A 20,006-nucleotide genomic window follows, 5' to 3' on the forward strand; every position below is an offset into this window, starting at 1 on the left:
TGCCTCTGTCTGAATTCTCCAGGCTGTCCTGCACACCTCCAGCCCCACAGCTCTGCTGTACACAATGGCCTCCCAGCAAGGCCCCACCTGGAGGCAGACACACCCAGCCAGCATTTCCTTTGGGTTTGCTGTGCCTCCATCCCTGCTCCCTGAGGCAAACAGCTGGCTTCCAACAGAAATCTTCAGTAAAGAAAGGCAGGCTTCACCCTCCAGGAATCAGCCTACTTGTTTGGACTGAGCACCAATTGCAATCAGTCATGATGGTACAGCCAGGTGCCCTCAGATCACTCACTGCATTTCCCCTTCTCGAATCCTCTCCTCTCTTGACCCTCTTATAACAACGCCCATAACCTCTTCCATGTCAGGAATACCAAGCGATGTTTCCGTGTGGCTAAAGCCTGTGTTCTTCTTTCTCTTCTTCCTTTCAGAAACGAGAAGGGATCCTCCAGTCTCGACAAATCCAAGAGGAAATAACTGGTAACACAGAGTATGTCAACACCATTGTTGCCAGCGAGTCTGTAATGGAACACAGATGTTTCTCTGAAATTCACCCATTTGCTGATATTTAGTTTTCATTTATTGGGATTGCAGGAGGGATTAAGCTGCAGCCGATGATTATAGCTTAGCCTTCAAAACATGCCTCTTGCTGCTTAAGGTACAGCCCTGGGTGGGGAAGCGGGGAGAGAGGAATTAGCCATGATTGAAAATTCTAATTTTGTGGCACTCCAGGAAAAAAAAAGTATACCCCCCAAAAAGCTAACCATCATGAAATCATCCTGTGGTAAACACGGGGCCAATCTGAATTGTTAATCTTCAAAAGGATGACTTTTTTTTTCTTCCGTCTTAAGTCTGATTTATTTGGTCATGTGCCACGACCCAGAAAACCCTCTCTACCTGGCAGATGTCTTTTGGGTTTGGGTTTGGTTTTGTTACCCTATTTATTTTTAGAAATTTGAAGATGAAGAAATATAAAAGGCTTACCATGAGAGTGGGGAGTGGGTTCAGTTTGTGCTTGCCACACAAATGTGTTACGAGTTCGGATCCCCAGCACCTTTGTAAAAAGCCAGACTTAGCTGTATGCACCTATTACCCCAGCACTGAGGAAGCAGATACAGGGGTCTCTAGGACCCACTGGCCAGCCAGCCCAGCCAAATCAGCAAGCTCCAGGTTCAGTGAGAGACCCTGTCTCAAAACTAAAGTGGGACATACTGGATATTGGTCTCTGGTCTCCACTTAGTTATTCTCCAACCATGATTGACAGGAGTCCATAATGCAAATGATTTCAAAAAGGCCTGGGAGTGGCCAGAGGTAGAGAGTGGCCCTCCCCAGGATGCCTGCTATATGACATGTGGAGACCCCATCATGAAACACCCCCATCCCTTCCAGGTCTCATTCTAGTCGCCAATAGTCACATGGCTTGCAAAACACCAAATGTCTTTGGCATGGCTTTGAGGACTAAGAGGCAAAACCATCTCAGGTCCAGCTTCACTATCCCCTCCCCCGAGGGCTGCCCTGTGCCTGCTGTTTCATCTCCTGGAAAGAGAACAGACCAAAGAAGGCAGTGGCCTGAGAGACACTGCTGGCTCTGTGGGGGGTGGGAAGGGGAGGTTTAAGATTCTAAAACATTCTTTTCAGTTGTGTGTTATGCTTCCTAGGGTCCTCCTTTCTCTGCCACAAAAACATAAGTATGAGTGAAGCCCTCCTAACAACAGCCCAAGACAGTTTTCTATATACTGCTGCAGCAGAGACCGCCCCCCCCCCCCCCCAGGGCGATGAAGGAAGCCGCAGGATAGTCCATCTAGCTGGCATCTCCAGCTTCACCATTCTGTGTAGGCAAACCACACACAGATGGTCATTTAGTGGGGATTAGGTGTGCAAATGAATGCCATATATCCTAAAACTCATCAGATAACAGTGCTTGCTCCCAAGCCTGAGTTCAGTTCCCCAGCACCCACATGGTAGAAGGAAATAACCAATTCCTGAAAGTTGTGCTCTAACTTACACACACACACACACACACACACACACACACACACACAGCGCAATAAATAAATGTTTTAATGTTTAGGATATTTACTATGCACTAGAAATTACAATAAAGTCTTTCTAGATGCTGAATGCTCAGAGCACCCATTATTTTCATTTTAGAAATTAAGAGATCCAGAGACCAAAGAGGTTCGAGAGCTTTCCTGGAGGCACACAGCTTCTAAAAAGGGTGGAAGGGAGGGCCTCAGGAGAACTTAGCCTAAGACCATGTGACCTGTCACCTGTCTCTGGTGCTTATGCCCTCAGGACCTGCCTATGAGTGAGGTTCCAGTCCCTGTCCTCTCTGAGACACTGTCCTGGAGCAATGGCAGGTGTCACTTGGGGGAATCACAGGATAGCCAGGAGCGAGACAAAGCCCACCTCCAGGCAGTCGGCCACAGGACCTGGACAGTGAAAGCCCTCGCTGGTCACTCAGATCTCCTGGCTAGGCATCTTCAGCCTCTGCTCCTCATGTAGCCCAGGCTAGCCCCAAACTCAAACCTACTATATAACTGAATTCCTTCTCCTTTTCTTCCAGAGCCCTTTCCGGAAGACATGGTGAGTGTTGTGCACTTGTCTGGCTCTGGTGGCCTCATTGAAGCTCGTTGGTTCTGTCTTCTGATATGTCTGCCCCAGCTTGGGGACATGCTGGCCAGGCGGGGAGGGACAGCTTAGTGGCATGCAGAGCAGACTTACCCTGTGCCTGGCATGGAAGTTTAGGAAGAGATTGAACACACTTGTAGATGGTCCCCGCCTCGCTCCCTCTTAGTCCCCCATCACAGCTCCCATCTCCCAGAACTTCAGGCTTGTGTGTAGAATCTTCAAGGCTCAGAAATCACACACACACACACACACACACACACACACACACACACATACACGCGTGCGTGCACACACACACTCACACGTGCATGAGCACACACTTGCTTCCTAGCAGTCTTAGCTTTGCCCGGCAGTGTCAAGTGGAAAAGGCTGGCCTTGGGTCACAGATGCTCCCCAGCCCAGCTTGCTTCTGGAAACTTTCCCCACCCCTGTCTCCACACCCTTCCACTAGGTCACCTCTGGTTCTGGGAATCTGGCACCATAGCAAGAAGTATCCCTGCCAGGAGCATGGCTCAGCGATGTGCTGTCAGCCTGATTCTTAGTGATCTTGTGAAATACTTCGATTATGCTAAAAAAACCGCATTGGGAGAGCATCGTTGAAGTCTATAGAACACATGTCGCTCAGACCTACCACACACCCCAGGGAAGGGCTTATCTTTCAGATGATGTTTTATAGAAGTGCAAACTGAGGCACAGAGGGGTTGGCAGACTTGGAACCCCCAGAAAGAGACTCTTGTTCTATCTTGGAAGGCACTGGGCCTTTGTGCCCTCACCTGTGCCCCTACCAGGATAACTGTCGTAAAAATTAGCCAAAACATTTTGCTATTTGGCTAACAAATGACCAGAGAAGGTCAGAAACACTTTAGGACTGTGACTCCACTGGGATATGGTGGGATAGAAGTGAAGAGAAAGGACCAAGCCCAGGTCAGCCTGTTTAGAAATATATGTCACCTGGTGGACACACACAGACAGGGACCTTGGGATAAGAATCAACCAGAGATTCCCTATGGTAGCCGACCACATGGCCTCCAGCAGCCCTGCTCTGCACTGCATTGTGTGTGTTTACCTGTTTCAGAGCGTGATGCCTTTGACACACTGTTTGACCATGCACCAGACAAGCTCAACGTGGTCAAGAAGGTAGGCCTATGGTACCTGGGGGCAGCAAGGGCTAGGACCCCACAGTGCATGAAGAAATCTCAGCTTGTACCTGGGGTGTCCTGACATCTTTTCCCTCTTGGTCACTGGTCAGTCATCCAGGGCCCTTGTGCTCCCATCAGGATGCCTACCCTTTCTTCCCACCTACACTGACTTCAGCTTTCTCTGCTCCTCACATGGAATTCTTCATCTCCCAGGGCACAGGAGATGGTACCAAAGCAGGGATCAACAAGAGGGACCCAGATGGTCATTTTGTCTCTTGCCTGCTTCTTAATTCCCTTCTGCCCACCCTGACCCCAGATCAGATACTCCACCTGTCATCCTGTCTCCAGGGCTCCCTGTCCCTTTCAGCCATGTGGGCTACCTAAGAGCCTCTTCCCATGGCCCCAGGGCCCTTTCACACATAAGACCTGCATCTCAGTGCCTTTGCACTTCGCTTTTAGACCCTCATCACGTTTGTGAACAAGCATCTGAATAAACTGAACTTGGAGGTCACAGAACTGGAGACGCAGGTGAGTGACAGTTCCAGGGACCCAAGCTTTCCAGACAGAGGGATAGGATCTGAGATGTGAGCTGCCCAGAGACGTGAACCAGACGGGATTTTCCCCCAGCTCCTTTTAGAGAAGTTGCAGGAAAGAATTCTGTCTGTTCTACATGTGGCACATAACACTTGGCCAAGCTCACTCTCCACCTCTGGATAGCTCCCTCGTGCTTCTTCAGAACGAGTCCACGGTCCTGGGTCACCACTGCCCACTGATTAGATGCAGGTAGTTTTAGCATCAGTCCCCTGTATTCATCTGTTTCCAGGGGAATCGTAAAGTGATGTTGGCTGGTTTCGAGCAACTAAGATGGGCTTGTCACGTGGTTAAAGGACAGTCACCCTGTTTCCCCTGCCCTGTGTTTAATTATCTGTCCCATCCCCTCAGCCCCTTTTAACACAGCCTTTAACATTCATCCCTTCTTGGAAGGATATGGGTGGGCTTTTGTCTTTGTTTTAGTTTTTGATAATTTCATGTGTTTGTATAATACATTTAGATCATGTCTACCCTTACTCCCTCTTCCCAGCTCCTCCCAGACACCCCCACCCTTTTCCTAACTTTATGTCCAATTAGAGCTGTCCATGTACATACACGTGGGTATAGGGCCATCCGCTGGGTCAGAGGCAGCCTACCCCAGAGCCACAACTCTGAAGAAAACAGACTCTTCTCTAACCAGTAACCATCAACTGCCAATAGATCCTCAGCCGGTGCTGGGGCATTCTGAGCCCCTCCTCCATCCAGGCTGGCATTGGTGATCTTGCAAAGTACCAAGCAAATGGTTTGTAGGTCATCCAGGCCTCCTATTGTCCACCCCAGCACTCGCTAGGAGACACTTTCTAACGTTTGTCTTTGTTAGCCCCACTATGGTGGTAAAGAGGCCACCAAGGTAGTCTACTGGACTCTGACTAGAACCTGCTACATCATTTTCTACTTAGTACTTAATAACTAATCTGTAGTTTGTATACCCCAACTCCCCCAGCCTCTCATTCTGTGTGAACTGCTACTGACTGATGTTCAATGAGTGTGAGCACTTCCTGTTGTCTATAGAAGAACCCTCTCTAATCTTCACAGAGCTCTCTTCTTGTGTGTCTGAACTCTGGGACAATCTGGAACATTCTAGAAAAGCAGCTAGAATGCTCTCTGGAAATTCCCCTTGACTCGGGGCCAGGGCTGCTGTGCCAGAGGGTGCTGCTTGGCACTCTGGCATCTGTCCACAGGTTCCACCCAGCAGACAGGGAGCCACCACACATCTTCCCTTCAGAGCAGAATCATCCTAACCCTCCTGGCTCACAGATTGGTTGCATCCCTCCTTAGCCTACTCCAGCCACAGGCAGACAGACCCAGGCTTAATTGCTTTCCTCACCACGGAGAGCCCTGCTCTCCAGGACCCACATAGGTGGCATGGGATGCCTTTCACAGGCTGCACTTGCCTGAGGTGACCCAGGAAACTATGGAGGAGCTACTCTAGTTCCTTCTGGGCCCTGTGTGTCATCTGCATCATTCTAGGAAGCTTAGTGAAGATTCTGTAGACCCAGACCCTAGCAACCCAGTCCATTTCATTCTCCTAATAGGACCACTGCAGGAGGGGTAGCTTGTGAACCCTAGCATCTGTAATCTATACATGTGTGGTGGCCCAGCATCCTCTGTGGGTGCTAAGATAAGCATCTAACTGCAACATATGTTCGCCTTAACACTGAGTCCTTCCAAAATGCACTCACCCCCCCCCCCCCCCCCCCCCGACCACCACTGCCCCGATCTCCCAGGATATGCAGCTCGCCTCCCTAGAATAAAACACTCTGTACTTAGCCCAAGAGTCTGGCCCTTTGGCTCAGTTTCCCAACCCCAGTAGCTCTACTTCTCTTGAAGGAGCCAGGTCTCAAGCTCCTTTCCATGGTCCTTAATAGAGTTCTGTTTGGTCAGCAAGAATCCCAATCACTTCATCAATTTCCAGACCGCAAAGGCAATAATGCTTAGTAAGTGCTGCCTATATCCCAAGTAGGTCCCAAGTGCTTTAGACACGTTATATATAGTCCTCATGCTAGCCCCATGGAACAGACACCACACTGCTGTACCCCCACTTTGCATGTGAGAAAAAATGAGGTGCAGAGACAGTCAGGTCCCACAGCTAGCAAGTAGGGCTAGACTCAGAACCTGAGTTTCTACCAGCCGCACTGGTCTGCCTCTGAAATCCCAGCCAGGTCCAGTTGATGCCACCGTGTTCTCTGTTCCAAAAGCAAAAGTACTGAGGACCTTCATGTCACTCATCTATCTATTGCCCATCATCTGTCATTCCTCCTGACACTTCCATTCAACCATGTCCCTTCCAATAGGCAGGGTGGCCTTCCTCTGCACCTCACTTTTCTCACCTATAAAGTGGGGGTACAGCAGTTTGGTGTCTATTCCACAGGCTTAGCTGAGGAGTAACCCAAGTAACACACAAGGCAGCTGCCACATTGCCTCCCCAGGGGCGCTCCTCACTCTAGCACTGGCCCTTGCCAGCAACCTGTCTACTGAGGTGGCCTTGGGTGGGTCGATGCCAGGGTGATGAAGGAGGCTCATACTGATACCTGGTTCTCCCTGCAGTTTGCAGATGGGGTCTATCTGGTGCTGCTCATGGGGCTCCTGGAGGGCTACTTTGTCCCCTTACACAGCTTCTTCCTGACCCCGGACAGCTTTGAACAGAAGGTAAGGGTGAGGGGCCCATAGTCCATGTCCTGCTTATCTCTGCTGGGCCTGTCTAGGAAGAGATGGATGCGGCCTCCTGGCCAGGCCTTCACTGCTTGGTAATGGAGCCTCTCTAGAAACAGTTGGACTTGGCATGAGCCACCTGCAGACTCCACGCATGCTGAACACTGTCCCTTGCCTTTTGCCTGTCCCTGCTTCCCTAGCCATGTGCTCTGCAGATAAACAGGCAGCCTCGTCTCTGTCAGAGGTGACAGGAAAGGTGGCTACAGAGCCAGTTAGCCCTGAGGCCCATGGCCAGACTGGTTCTTTTTTATAATGTGTATGTCTGGCCATGGAGCCCAGAAAAGGGCTTTGAACCTTGTGGAGCTGGCATTTGTGAGCCACATGGGTGCTAAGAACAAAACTCGGGCCCTCTTAACTGCTGAGCCATCTTTCCAGCCCCTGATTCTTTTCTGTTTTGGTGGAGAAAAGGGAGCATTTGAGACAAAGATAGTACTCTAGCCCAGTCTGGCCTGGGAATTACATTATAGTGAAAACTGGCCTCAAACTTATATCAATACAGTAGTACGTACCTACATGTGTGTGTGCATGCTGCTAGAAACTGAGCTGAGCTACCTCTCCAGCCCTTTTGTAAACAACTGGGTGGTTTGGTTTGGTTTTGGCTTATCCTGGTACTGCATCTCCTCGGGGGCGGCCATTATCCTCCTTGACTAAACAAAAGGCCTTTGCCCAAGGCAGCGGTCCCCTTGAACATGCCTTGCCATCTGACCCTAGCAAATGGATGCACTGTTATCCTTGAATTGGAAGGCCTTGTCAATTGATGCAAGATTGGGATGGGACAGAAAGAGCCCCTATGGTAGTGGCTAAGATCAGCTCGGCCACTCTCAGCATAACCAATCCATTTCTTTAGCCATAGATAGGCTCAGCCTCAGGCCCACAGCTATGTTGTTAGGCTCCTAAGCTTCCCAGGGACTGGTCCTAGGGTCCTGGAATCATGAGCTCTCAGGATCCTGGTGTCCCGGGGCCCAGGAGGTATGCAATGACTTATCCACTGCATCTTTCTTGCCAGGTCCTGAATGTCTCCTTTGCCTTTGAGCTCATGCAAGATGGAGGGCTGGAAAAGCCTAAACCCCGGCCGGAAGGTACTTTGTCACTCCCTGGGTCTGTGACAGTGGGGTGGGATCTTCATTTATGGGATCTAGGCGACCAATATAGTAATCTCTCAGTATATATGGCCAGTTGGTTCTAAAGTCCTCCAAGGATACCAGAGTCCAAGGACACTCAACTCCCTTATGTAAGATAATTCAGTATGTTCGTAGAACCCAGACATTCTCCCATGTGCATTCAGCCACCTGTGCACAGTTCATTATATCTATTAACATATAAGTGTTATGGAAAAAGTTATTATGTGGCCTTGTTGAGGAAATAATGACAAGGGGGAAATTTGATCTGTTCAATACAGATGCAGTGTCTGTCTCTGTATTGAGGTCTCTGTCTCTCTCTTTCTCTGTCTGTCTGTCTGTCTCTCTCTCTCTCTCTCTGTGTGTGTGTGTGTGTGTGTGTGTGTGTGTTTGTGTGTGTACCCGTGTACACACAAAGGCCAGAGAACATTGAGGTTCTTCTTCTATCACTTTCCATATTATTCCTATGAGGCAGGGTCTCTACCTGAACCGGGAGCCTTTTTTTTTGGGGGGGGGGATATTTTGTTTTATTTTTCCCAGCTAGGCTGGCAGCCAGCAAACTACAGCAATCCTCCCACAGCATACAAGACCACTCCCAGATTGCTGGGGATATGAACTCAGGTTCTCATGGTTATACATCGTACACTCATAACCACTATGCATCTCTCCAGCCTGAAAACATCCTAAAAGTATTCTCCACACACTGTTGTCTGAGTCCACACGTGTGGAGCCCATGGATACAGAAGGTTGACTGTGTGTGATGAGGAGAAAACAAGGCTGTGTGTGTAATCAGTACTGTCAAGTTGACATGTCTGTCACGTTGGAACTCCCAGAAGGCCGGCCACAGAGCCTTGTGCTTGCACCTTCCTGGTCACTGAAAGGCATGGGGACAAGCAGAGTTTGTGGCTCCTACACCAGGTTGCTTTCTTACCTCCAATCTAAGATCCGCCTCCCAGACCCTGCGCCCACAGGGCTGGCACTTGTCTAGGCAGCCTGGAACCCTGCACATCATTGTACACAGTAAAGGCAAGACCACCCCTGCCCTCAAGGCTCCTGCCACCAAGCAGAGGAAGGACAGCATTAGCTGCACACATAGCATGAGAGTCGTGACAGTGGTCCAGACAGAGTCCAGCAAGAGACTGCGTGGCTGAAGGAGGAGGGTCCCTTTTCTGTCTGGGTGCAGTAAGGAGCAGTGTGATGGACCCAAGGACCATCAGAATACAACAGAAAGACCGGCAAGAACTGTGATTGACATCAGGATGAAGGGATGAGCCACAGGCCCAGCCAGGGACTTACTATCAGCTCCAGTGGACAATGCTTTCCTCCCTTTCATTCCCACCTTGTCTTGTGTCCATGGTTACCTCTAAGAGAGGAGCTCTGCAGTGAAGGTGCTCCTGGGAGCACTCTCTTGGCAAGACAAGATTCTCTATCCTGATGCCCCTCTGGATGAGTTCTAGCGTCCTGCAGCAGCCCCAGCACCTGGCTTGGAGAGTCCCAGCTTTGGTTTCCTGTATTTTGGGTTGTGAGCCCAGCCTTTAATGGCTGAGCCATCTCTCCAGCCCCAGCTTTATTTTCTGTGGTTGGCTCCTTGAACTGCTTCGTGGAAACTCCCAACCTGCAGACTAGAAAGACTTGTCCTGATACGTTGCTGTCTGCACCATTGTTTCCCTTTAGACAGGGAGAATCTTCCCAGTGTCAATCTATAGGACTGTTTGGGTATAGAGAGAGGTTTCGAATGTGATTATTGACCCACTTCATCTGAAACTTCCCGAGCAGTGGCAGTGGAAAAACACATGTATCTTATTTGTTGTTGTCCTGGGCACTGTGCCCATGCAGAAAATTTCCAGTGCATAAAGGGGGGCTGACGTGGGGCTCTGTGAAACTGGACTTGTGAGCAGCAGATCCCAGCACTCCCTCTGACTGCCGTGTTTCTACCTGGGAGATGTGACATTGCAGACATTGTGAAGAATTCTGTGTGGATGGCTCCAGATCGAAACACGTGATGGGGACATTTCTCCTGGCAAGGTCCTGAGGTCAGGGGTCCTCAGAGCTCTCTTCTTCTGCCACCGGGCCTTCAGAGCCTCTCCGTGCTCTGACAAGCTTAAGCTGACAAGCTTAAGCTGAGGGAGAGCGTCACATCCATAGCCAATGGAGGGGCTGAAATACCGAGTGAGGAAACTTGAGAGGCTGAAGCAGGAAGGTTGCAGGCTCAAGGCCTGTCTGGGATTTAGAGAGTGATTCCAGGCCAGCCTGGGCTATAGTGCAAGCTCAAGGTCACCCTGGGCAATTTAATGAGACCCTGTCTCAAACTAACATGTAAAGTAAAGGCTGGGGATATAGCTCAGCGGTAGATCACTTGTATAGGACCTCGTTTTAATACCCAGTATGAGCGAAAGAGGAAAGGGGGGCAGATGAGGAGGGGAAGGGAGGGAAGAGGAGGAAAATCAAAGAGGAGAAAAGAGAATATTGGTATAAGGCTGGCGGTTTGTTATTGAGGGGCACGTGTCTTCAAATGCATATGCCTCACTGTACCACCATTCAAGTGGACTCATCATCCAATATGGTCAAGATCCCAGTGTGCTAGGCAGGTTGGGACCCAGAAGAAGCCCAGTGCAGTCAGGATCAAACTGTGGACAGCCAGCAGATTGGTGGCATATGCAAACCACAGGGGGCAGAGGTTGGGGGGGGATGAGACAGGCTGTGTGGGGAGCATCAGCTGACGTCTGGGCAGTTCCCCTGGTCAGCTCAACATGGGTAGGCTTGGTCTGTAGCCAAAAACATGAAAGTTGTCCCAGCCTCCTCCCCCATAACCCTGGATCACAGTGTACAGAGCTGACAGTGACCTCTTCCTCCAACTCCATTCATCACAAAGGCATGGAGCCGTAGAAGCCGCAGGGGCAAGGGTGAATGGCCACAGCCATGTTGGAACACTGTCTTCATCTGATGTTGTTGGGTACCTCTAACACCCTGCATGGCAAGCAAAATATCACGAGTCTCCATCCTACTCTTTATATAAGCTATACACATTACCTTAGCAAAAGGAATGTAGCAGACATTGAACTTGTGATCTTGGGATGAGAAGATCCTTCCAGACCATTCCAGGAGCCCCCACCTCATCACAGCCATCCTGATAAGCTGTAAGAACGTCAGTGTGGTGAGGTATAAGAAAGGGTTGCCTGGCCGTGGAAAGGTGGGCTATAAGCCAGGGCATGTGGGCAGACTCGATGGCAGAGAAAAGCCAGCGGGAAGGGTTCTGCACTTCTGAGCTGTAGGAGATGCCAAGTCAGCACCTTGATTACATCCCGGAGAGACCTGCTGGGTACTTTTGACACCTAGAACTGGGAGGTGACAAATCTGTGTTGTAGGCCACCAGATCTGAGATGATTTGTTACAACAGGAACAGGAAGTAAGCATCCCCATCGGCCCCACGGCTCCACTCACAAGTATGCACCGCCACAGGCCAGGAAAGAACTCCAAGATGAACCGTGGTGGAGTCCTTACACATTGTTGGCCACATTGTTGATCAGTACTGCCACTATGGAAAATGGTTGGGGGTAGTCCTCAGGAAATTATGAATGGATCTTCTATACAGTAGCAGTCCCACTACTGAGTATATATCCAAAGGAGATGAATTGAGTATGGTAGAGACACACCTCCATCTGCCTGTTCACTGCAGGTGGAGTCACAGCAGCCAGAAGATGGAATCAGCCTGTGTCTGTCAGTGGATGGGCAGATTAGGAACTATGGAATACTATTCAGCCATAAAAAAGGTTTAATTGTTATTGTTGGTGACAATGTGCATAGGCTTGAAAGATGCAATCTTAAGTGAAATAAGCCAGATGCAAAAGACAGATATCACACCATCTCTGCCATGTGCAGAAATCAAAAGTGGAGTGATGCCCACCAGAAGACTGGAATGCAGGGGAGCAGGTCAGTGAGACAATTCTTGAATGTTCTTAACACAAAGAAATAACCAGTGATAGGCATGCTAATTACATTTATTTAACCATTATGTAACCATTATGTACACAAACAGAGATACTATTTGGTAATTATTTTTATTAAAAAAAAAAAAAAAAAAGAGGGGCTGGAGAGATGGCTCAGTGGTTAAGAGCACTGGCTGCTTCTCCAGAGGACCTGGGTTCAATTCCCAGCACCCACGTGGCAGTTCACACCATCTGTCACTCCAGGAATCCAACACCCTCACACAGACATACATGCAGGAAAAACACCCGTGCACATGAAATAAAAGTAAATAAACCATTTAATTTTTTTTAATTAAAAAAAAAAAAGGAAAGGGATTGGTAAGATGCTCATCAGACGAAGGTTCTTACAGCCAAGCCTGACAACTGAGTTTCCCTGGAGCACAGTGGTAGAAGAGACCTTGCTGCCTAAAGTTGTCTTCTGATTTCCAATCCTGCACACACAGATAGATGAATGTTATAATAATAATAATAATAATAATAACAACAACAATAATAATAATAATATAATAATACAGATGTGCTTATAATTCCTCAGGATGGATGGTTCTTGGTTAGGTGGAGACCCTGGTTCCCAGGAGAAGGAAGCGGGGCTAAGGAACCCTTTCCCTAGGCCCAGAGCTGCTTTCTCCTAGAGCTGTTTGGCTCTGACCTAGTTCTCCTTAGCCCCAGCCCACTAGCCAACCAGTGCTGATGGGCTCCGACCCAGAGGCCCACAGTTCTGGCTGTGTGTTCCCAGGGACTGGTCCTGGACCAGCCGCATAGGCACACTGAGTGCGAGTCGCTCATCTCACGGGTCATTCATCCGGGCTTCTGGTGGACTCTGTTTCCATAGCGCCAAGTCTCTGTAGACTCCCAGGCACCCACAGCCCTCCCCCTGCTGACATAGCGCCATCCCTCACTACTCATCATCACCCTGGATGGCCAGTAGTTGGGCTTTCTTGGTGAGAACGTGTGCTAAGCAGTCACCCCCTTTGTCCCTACATCTATCTGATAGTGGTGACAGGAGTGGAGAATCCACTCCTACCGATTAAGGAAGCAGGCCTGGGTGAATGGCGACCCCTGCTGCTGTGCAGCGTGCACATGACATAACTGTATGCAATTATAGCTCTGCTGGTGAGCAAAGGTGGGAAAAGGAAAAGGAAACCATGTGTCCTTAATGTGTTCTAGGCATTTCACAAAGTTGTTGCCTAGTTTACCCATAAGAAGACAGTCGGAGAAATGGACCACTGGGATCTCATGAGGCAGTGGAGATGGGCATCAAAATGTAGTGGACATTAAGTTTGAAAGAATGCCCAGTGTGAATGTCCTCCCATGCTGAACATTGGCTTTCCCTGTCAACTTTGGAGCTCACCTGGCTTTAACAGGCGTAGACGGGGGCTGAGTGGTTTAGAGCACTTGCTGCTCTTCCAGAGGACCCAGGTTGTGTTCCCAGCACCCACATCAGGCAGCACCAGCATGTGTAACTCAGCTCCAGGGGATCTGATGCCCTCTTCTGGCCTCCATGGGTCCCTGCACATACGTGGTGTACGTACAAACATTCAGGTACACATAGAAAACACTTCATAAAGGAGTCGGGGAGAAAAGAAGAATTCCCATATATGCCTGCCTTTCCAGAGCTACCCGAGTGTGCAATCCACAGCCTCCTGCTTCTGCCTGTTCACTGTGCTGTGAGCACTTTCCGTAGCTGCTCATGGCCCTGCGTCAGTAGAGAGAATGAGAATCGGCCAGATTCCATAAAGCTGCACCTGGAAGAAGGAGATTCTGATGGGACTTGGGGCGGTACAAGCAGGGGACCATGACAGGGCCCAGCCACCTGCCGGGATCTCAAATGGAGACTGAAATGGGGCCCAAAGGGAAATGCTGGGTTCCATGTCTCCCCAGATGTCCCAGTAGCCTGTTCTCTATCAGCAAGGGATTTTGGTGTGCATCTGGACACAGCTGGAGTAGATCAGGGTTGGTTTGCAACCAGAACAGCAGAATCAGACATGAGCGAACTCTAAGACCGACTGCAGCTCAGAACCCTCAGCTTGCAGCCATTTAGTGCTTGAAGTCCGGGCTTCGGTACATGTGACTTGGAGCGGCAGCCACAGCCGCAGTAGCCCCAAGGCCAAGGGAACCACCATCCAGCCCACCAGGGGCTCACCTCCCGCTCTCCTGTCGTGATGGAATTTTGGTCACAGTCTCGCCTTCGCCACAGTGGCTCTGTGCCATCTCTCCCATCTTGGAACCCATGTCAGCTATTGTCTTAGGTCACCTGCCTCATGTGACCTACACACTTAGACCTTTAAATACCACTTTTATTTGTAAAATGACACAGGCGCAGGGATGAATCCCCAACCTAGGTCAGGACAGGAGGAATGTGATTCTCCCACATGCCCTGTGCCCCCTGTTCCACAGCACAGTCCTCCCCACGCCCAACTTCCCTCTCTAAGGGCACCTGCTGTCCTGACTCCTCAGTGGCAGCACCCACTACCCTTATGTTTGGAGGGGTTCGCTGTCCCTGATTGCACTGCCTTAGTGTGCGTTCCTAGAGAGCAGAATTCCTTTTCTTTTTCCTTTGTTTGTTCTAGTTCTTCAAAGCATGGCTCATGGAGGAAACACAGAGGGAAGAAGGTGGAGGATCCTGCAGAATAGAGGGGTACCCTGAGAAGTGGGTGACTGGGAGATGGATGTATGAGTGGGTGAGAGGAAGAAAGTTCTCTCCCAGCCTCCCTCTGCCCTGTGCAGCTGTGCCCCACAGGGGTCTCCCTTGTGGAAGGGCCTCCATCCTACTCTGACTAGCCTAAGTGTCTTTGTCATCTTAATCTTCTTCCTCCTTCCCCTCCTTCCCCTCCTCCTCCTCTTCCTCCTCTTCTTTGCCTCAAACTCAGAGATCCACCACCTCTGCCTCCCAACTACTAGGATTAAAGGCTCATGACACCACACCTGGCTCAAGTGTCCCCTCCTTCACAAGCACAGGTAGCACTGTGATGAAGGTGGAGGCACAGGAGAGGCACCTTAGAGACAGATGAGGCCAGACTTAGCAAGGCCAAGACCCTTCTCATCTGAAGCCGCTATGTCCATGGTGAAGTCACACTTTGGGGTGACAGCCTTATTTCTATGGGACTGAAATCCTAGTAGCTGGCTCCTTCTTCCCTTATCACTTGCCTGTTCTGAGTTCTCACTACCACCTACCCATCCTTCACACGCACCTGCCCCTAATGGCGTGAGTCCCATCCAAGGACCATAGTGGGTAGATGAGGATAAGGGACGGATGGCAGGGGACCATCAGTGCCAACTTCGGAGTGTGGCCCACAGAGTCCACTGATGAGTTTTGTCTCTCCCCAGACATTGTCAACTGTGACCTAAAGTCCACGCTGCGAGTGCTGTACAACCTCTTCACCAAGTACCGGAATGTGGAGTGAGGACCTGGGCTGCCTACTGATGCCCGGCCTCTTTCACGGCAGGCCATCTGGACCAGCTTCCCAACTGCCCTCCCCTGCTTGCTCCTGTCTCTTGCTTACACTCTCCCAGCGACCAGCAACCACCCAGAGATAGTGGACATTAAAATCAGTAAGGAAATGACCATGGACCCAGTGGGCTAACCACATCTGTAGGCCCTGGGGACTGACCTAGCAGTGACTTGGGAAGTTGTCCCCATTCAGACTGAGGCTCCAGGTGTCCCTACACATGCTATAGGAATCAGCACAGCCTAGAGGCTGCCCCCCAAGAGCATAAAAATAAAGATCAAAATTAGTCCTCACACTAAGGGAGGTCTCTGCTGTGCTCAAGTTCACTAGCCTCAAACTCCATTAAAGGAGATGTCATTCTCCCCTTTTATAGACGAGGAAACAGAGATGCAGAAATTTGCTACTCGTTAACATGTATTTCTCCTCTTCGGGCAACTTACTGGCTAATAACTGGTTAATAACTGGTCAACTGTATGCTGTTCTGTGTGTATCCTAAAGTGCATACATGCTTGCAGAGACCTGCCTTACCTGCATATACCTGCTTCCTCTAGCAGATAAGACACTCTGATCTCACCCTAGGACAGGCCAGGTCAGGGCTGGGTGATTCGCACTAAAATTGCCAAATTGAATTTAACTCAATTAATACTGTGTGTGTGGCAGTAGCCGCGTCCCTCAAATCCTTTGTACAAATGAAAATTACCCTTAATTCCTTCAGATTGGTAATAAGCCCACGCTCCGGTTGCAGGATGACATTTGGGAAGGGTTCTGTTTGGAATTAATAGAGTGCCCATTTCGAAGCCTTTTTGCTTGATTGCATGTAATGGATGTGCCCTATATTTTCCTGCAAAGTAAGTACTCAATTCATTATCATTAGGCAAACGTAGGGTATACTCGCACATGGCAGAGAGCTGGGTACAGACCCGTTGGAGCATCGCCTGAGAAGTAGGGCTTGTCAACGGGGACCCTTGAACTTTCAAAAAAAAAGGACCTCCTTTTTGCCTTCTAATTGGTCATTTAGACCATTCTGGCTAAGTCTGCCCACATACAATTACTGGCTAATTCCAGGCGAGGAAAATGTCAGTCATTTAAACGGAAGCTCAGCATCTCATCTCACTTGGGTGGCTCAAGGGCTGCTGGTTATATATCTCCTCATACAGACCTGACTTTGAAGGAAAGTTCTGCTGTGCCAGTCTGCATCTAGGTCCTGTAGAGAAAACAAAGCGGCTGATGGGTACAGGAAGGGTCAGACCTAAGGGAACAAGAAGTGAGGGTGGGGGAGATGGATACTAATGTACTTAACATGTGGGGGACACCCTCAGAGACAGAGCTGCAGGTGTGGTCCTTGGCCCTGTGCCCTTCAATTGAGAAGGCCTTGGGATGATGGTCTGTGCTACTGTTGTCCCTACAGAACTCTTATAAATGAAATGTGCCAGGGAGATGCCAGCTTGGATTGCCTCCTCCAGAAGTGTGTGAGCACCTTGTCACCCCTTGTCTTAGTTACATTTCTCAATGGAACAAAATAACCTGACAAAAGCCATTCAAGGGGAGAAGGGCTTGTTTGGGCTCATGGTCTGAAGCCTATCGCAGAAGGCAAAGCATGGTGGCAGGAGATGCCATGGTCACCTCACATCCAGGTCAGAACAAGGCGAGAACAGACAGGGAGTGGGTCTGAACTATCAAACCCAAAGGCCTTGCTCCTGCGAGATTCCACCTCCTAAAGATTTCAGTTTTCAAAACAGTGCCGCAGACTGACAAGCAAGTGTTCAAAATGATCCTGTGGGGACGTTTTCCACACTCAAACTGAAACATCTAGTAAAGCCTTCCCTAGTTTGAGGGTTCACCAAGATGGCTTTCCACAACATTCCAAGTGCTCTTGTTTCTTTTTGTACTGACCATCCAGGGCAGCTCAGAACCCAGAACCTTTAGATCCACTATGCACCTCTCTGGCTGCTTTGTCCTAGGAATTGTTACTGTGCACTGTGAGCATCTGTGATGTGAAGGCAATGTACTGTCTTACGTTGATCTGTGTGTGTGTACGAAGAGAATTCTTTTTTGCATAATTAATGAAATACCATCTTTTTCACTAGGATTAATGTTGGTTTCGTGCTCTTTTCAATTCCTGGTAGGAAATTGAGGTTAGGAGCTGCTTGGCGTCTGGGAGCAGGATGTAATAAGAGGTCTGCATCCACTTGAACACACTTGGCTCTTGGGAGCGAGCCTTGTCCCTGATGCTCAAGCCATCAGTACCCAGTATCCTTCCTAAGAGCACTCCTCTAGGGGTTTGTACTATCTGCAGTAGGAAACCATATCAGAACTTGGAAAGTTTCTTAAAGCATGTCCATGTACCCAACAACTGGGCGCTGGAACTAACATCTTTGCCTCAGTCCAGAGTCCCCAGGCTTGTGTCTGGTTTTATAACCCTGTTGTTTCCTGGAGATGGGTGTTTTCCTTCAGATTCTAGAATCACATACTTAAGACGTGTCTGTGGTTTTGAAGAAAGAAGCATCATGATTATAAGTAATCAAAGAGTCTTCCTCTCCTAGGAAAATAGAGGAAAGAAAAAACTGAGACAAGCATCATTCTGGCTCACAGTTAGAGGGGGGGAGTCCTGGGGGGGGAGGGGAGGGAGGCAGCAGGAGTGCGAGCCAATGGTCACATGCAGGCAGGACGCAGAGAGAGAGATGAATGCTGACGCTCAGCCTGCTGATTTTTTATTTCGTCTGGCACCCCAGCCTATGGAATGGCACCACCACAGTTAGGGTGAGTCCTCCCACCTCAATTAATCATCATTGTTAATAGTTGATACATAAGTAACACAGAATTCAAAAAGCAGGAATGATGTCTAATAAAAACCCTAAGCACCCATCTGGACTCTTTCCCATCAGTCTCCACCCTCCATGGAGATGACTCTCTTGATCCATTTCTTCTGCATGATTCCAGAAATACTCTGTGCAAATAAAACCTGAATGTCCATACAAAATCTTTGCTGTGCTTTTTTCCAATATAGATATCCTGTTGTATATACTCGCCTATGTGTTGTTTCTCATTGTGTTAAATCTTAGAGATTGTCTTCTGTGAGACATTAAATGAACAGTGTTAAATCTTCTAAACTGTTTCTCATGGACGATGTACACACTTTTAAAAATGAGAACCTGAGTGCTTTGTTCATCCAGATGCATAGCTCTAGTCTGCTTGAGGTGTGGGGGGGGGGGGGCACGGACCCCAGCCCAAAGGTTGAAAGCAGCATCCTCAGCACAGGAGCTGAGACATCTCATCAGAGGCATCTCATGCTCCTGGAACTGAATTTCCCTAAAGCTTCCTTTGGAACATAATGGTAAATTGTGTATAATTTTTTTCTCTTGTGGCTGATGATCTGGGGTTGGGACCCAGAGTCTTATAATTGAACATCCTCTACCATGGAGACACACACACACACACACACACACACACACACACACACACACACACACCCCAATTGTGTATAATTTGATTAAGGTTTCATTTTTGCATGCAATTAGGTCAACTAATTGGCAATTGACTAAGAAAGCCTTTTAAAGGTTACTGCATCCCTGCAATATCGTGGAGTCCACCTGCTTGCCAGGCTACAAGAAAAGACACATCTCCCATGTGCAGATGGACGGATGGACTCCCAAGTCTCAGAGAAAGCTTCTTTATTGGCCACTCACCGGCGAAGTCTTGAGTTGTTTGCAATTTCCAGCTGCTGCCATAGGGACTTTTAATTATGAATCAGTATTGTCATTACCAGCTCACTTGTTGTGGGTTGCTTGGTTAACCCTACAGAGGATATCGAAGCTTATTTACATCAACAGAATTCCAGGGCTGTAATTTTCCAATAACTAGACTCTCCAACATGTATACATTGTGGTTCCCATATGAATCACCCTTCTCCAGAGTGAGAGCACATGTATACATCATCCACTCCCTGCCCCGCAAATTAGCGCTCATTTATTTTTCCACCAGAAAATGAGACTAGATGGAGTCCATAGGTCAGATGGCTTCAGGCTGCCTAAGTAGCAAACTATTTCAAACTCACTACCTTAATGCAGCCCCACCTCAGGAATCTAAGATGGTCACTCCATCCTACTCTTGCAAGAGGAATGTATCCTCACACCTCTAGTCCCGACAATGCATAAAATCTCTCCCATCAGATTCACTTGGATCTACTGGAAAATACAGGACAGTTATGCAAACAATGAGAACAGAAGAACCACACTGAGGTACAGTACTGCATGGTTGATAGACACACTCACTGGCTATATAAAAAATTTAAGAAAAATATTTTTTAATTTATTCTTATTTTTTGTGTGTGAGTGTTTTGTTTGCATGTGTGTATATGTACCACATGCACACAGACCCTACAGA

The 20,006-nt window shown here is 48.9% G+C and overlaps 1 protein-coding gene across 2 annotated transcripts in view; it reads left to right on the forward strand.

The window, feature by feature from the left end:
- Parva (parvin alpha) overlaps positions 1–18,688 on the forward strand; it is a 160,073-nt gene extending 141,385 nt beyond the window's left edge. Inside the window, exons 7-13 of one of the 2 annotated variants that reach the window (XM_036195938.1) lie at positions 429–487; positions 2,564–2,583; positions 3,704–3,765; positions 4,227–4,295; positions 6,906–7,007; positions 8,077–8,149; positions 15,502–18,688. In XM_036195938.1, coding sequence (XP_036051831.1) covers positions 429–487; positions 2,564–2,583; positions 3,704–3,765; positions 4,227–4,295; positions 6,906–7,007; positions 8,077–8,149; positions 15,502–15,578 — 462 coding nt within the window. In that variant the 3' untranslated portion in view covers positions 15,579–18,688. The remainder of the gene's footprint in view (positions 1–428; positions 488–2,563; positions 2,584–3,703; positions 3,766–4,226; positions 4,296–6,905; positions 7,008–8,076; positions 8,150–15,501) is intronic. The other variant, XM_036195947.1, reaches the window with a different exon arrangement.
- The last annotated feature ends 1,318 nt before the right edge of the window (positions 18,689–20,006 follow it).

Source organism: Onychomys torridus, chromosome 1, assembly GCF_903995425.1.
Source record: "Onychomys torridus chromosome 1, mOncTor1.1, whole genome shotgun sequence".
Lineage (NCBI taxonomy): Eukaryota > Metazoa > Chordata > Mammalia > Rodentia > Cricetidae > Onychomys > Onychomys torridus.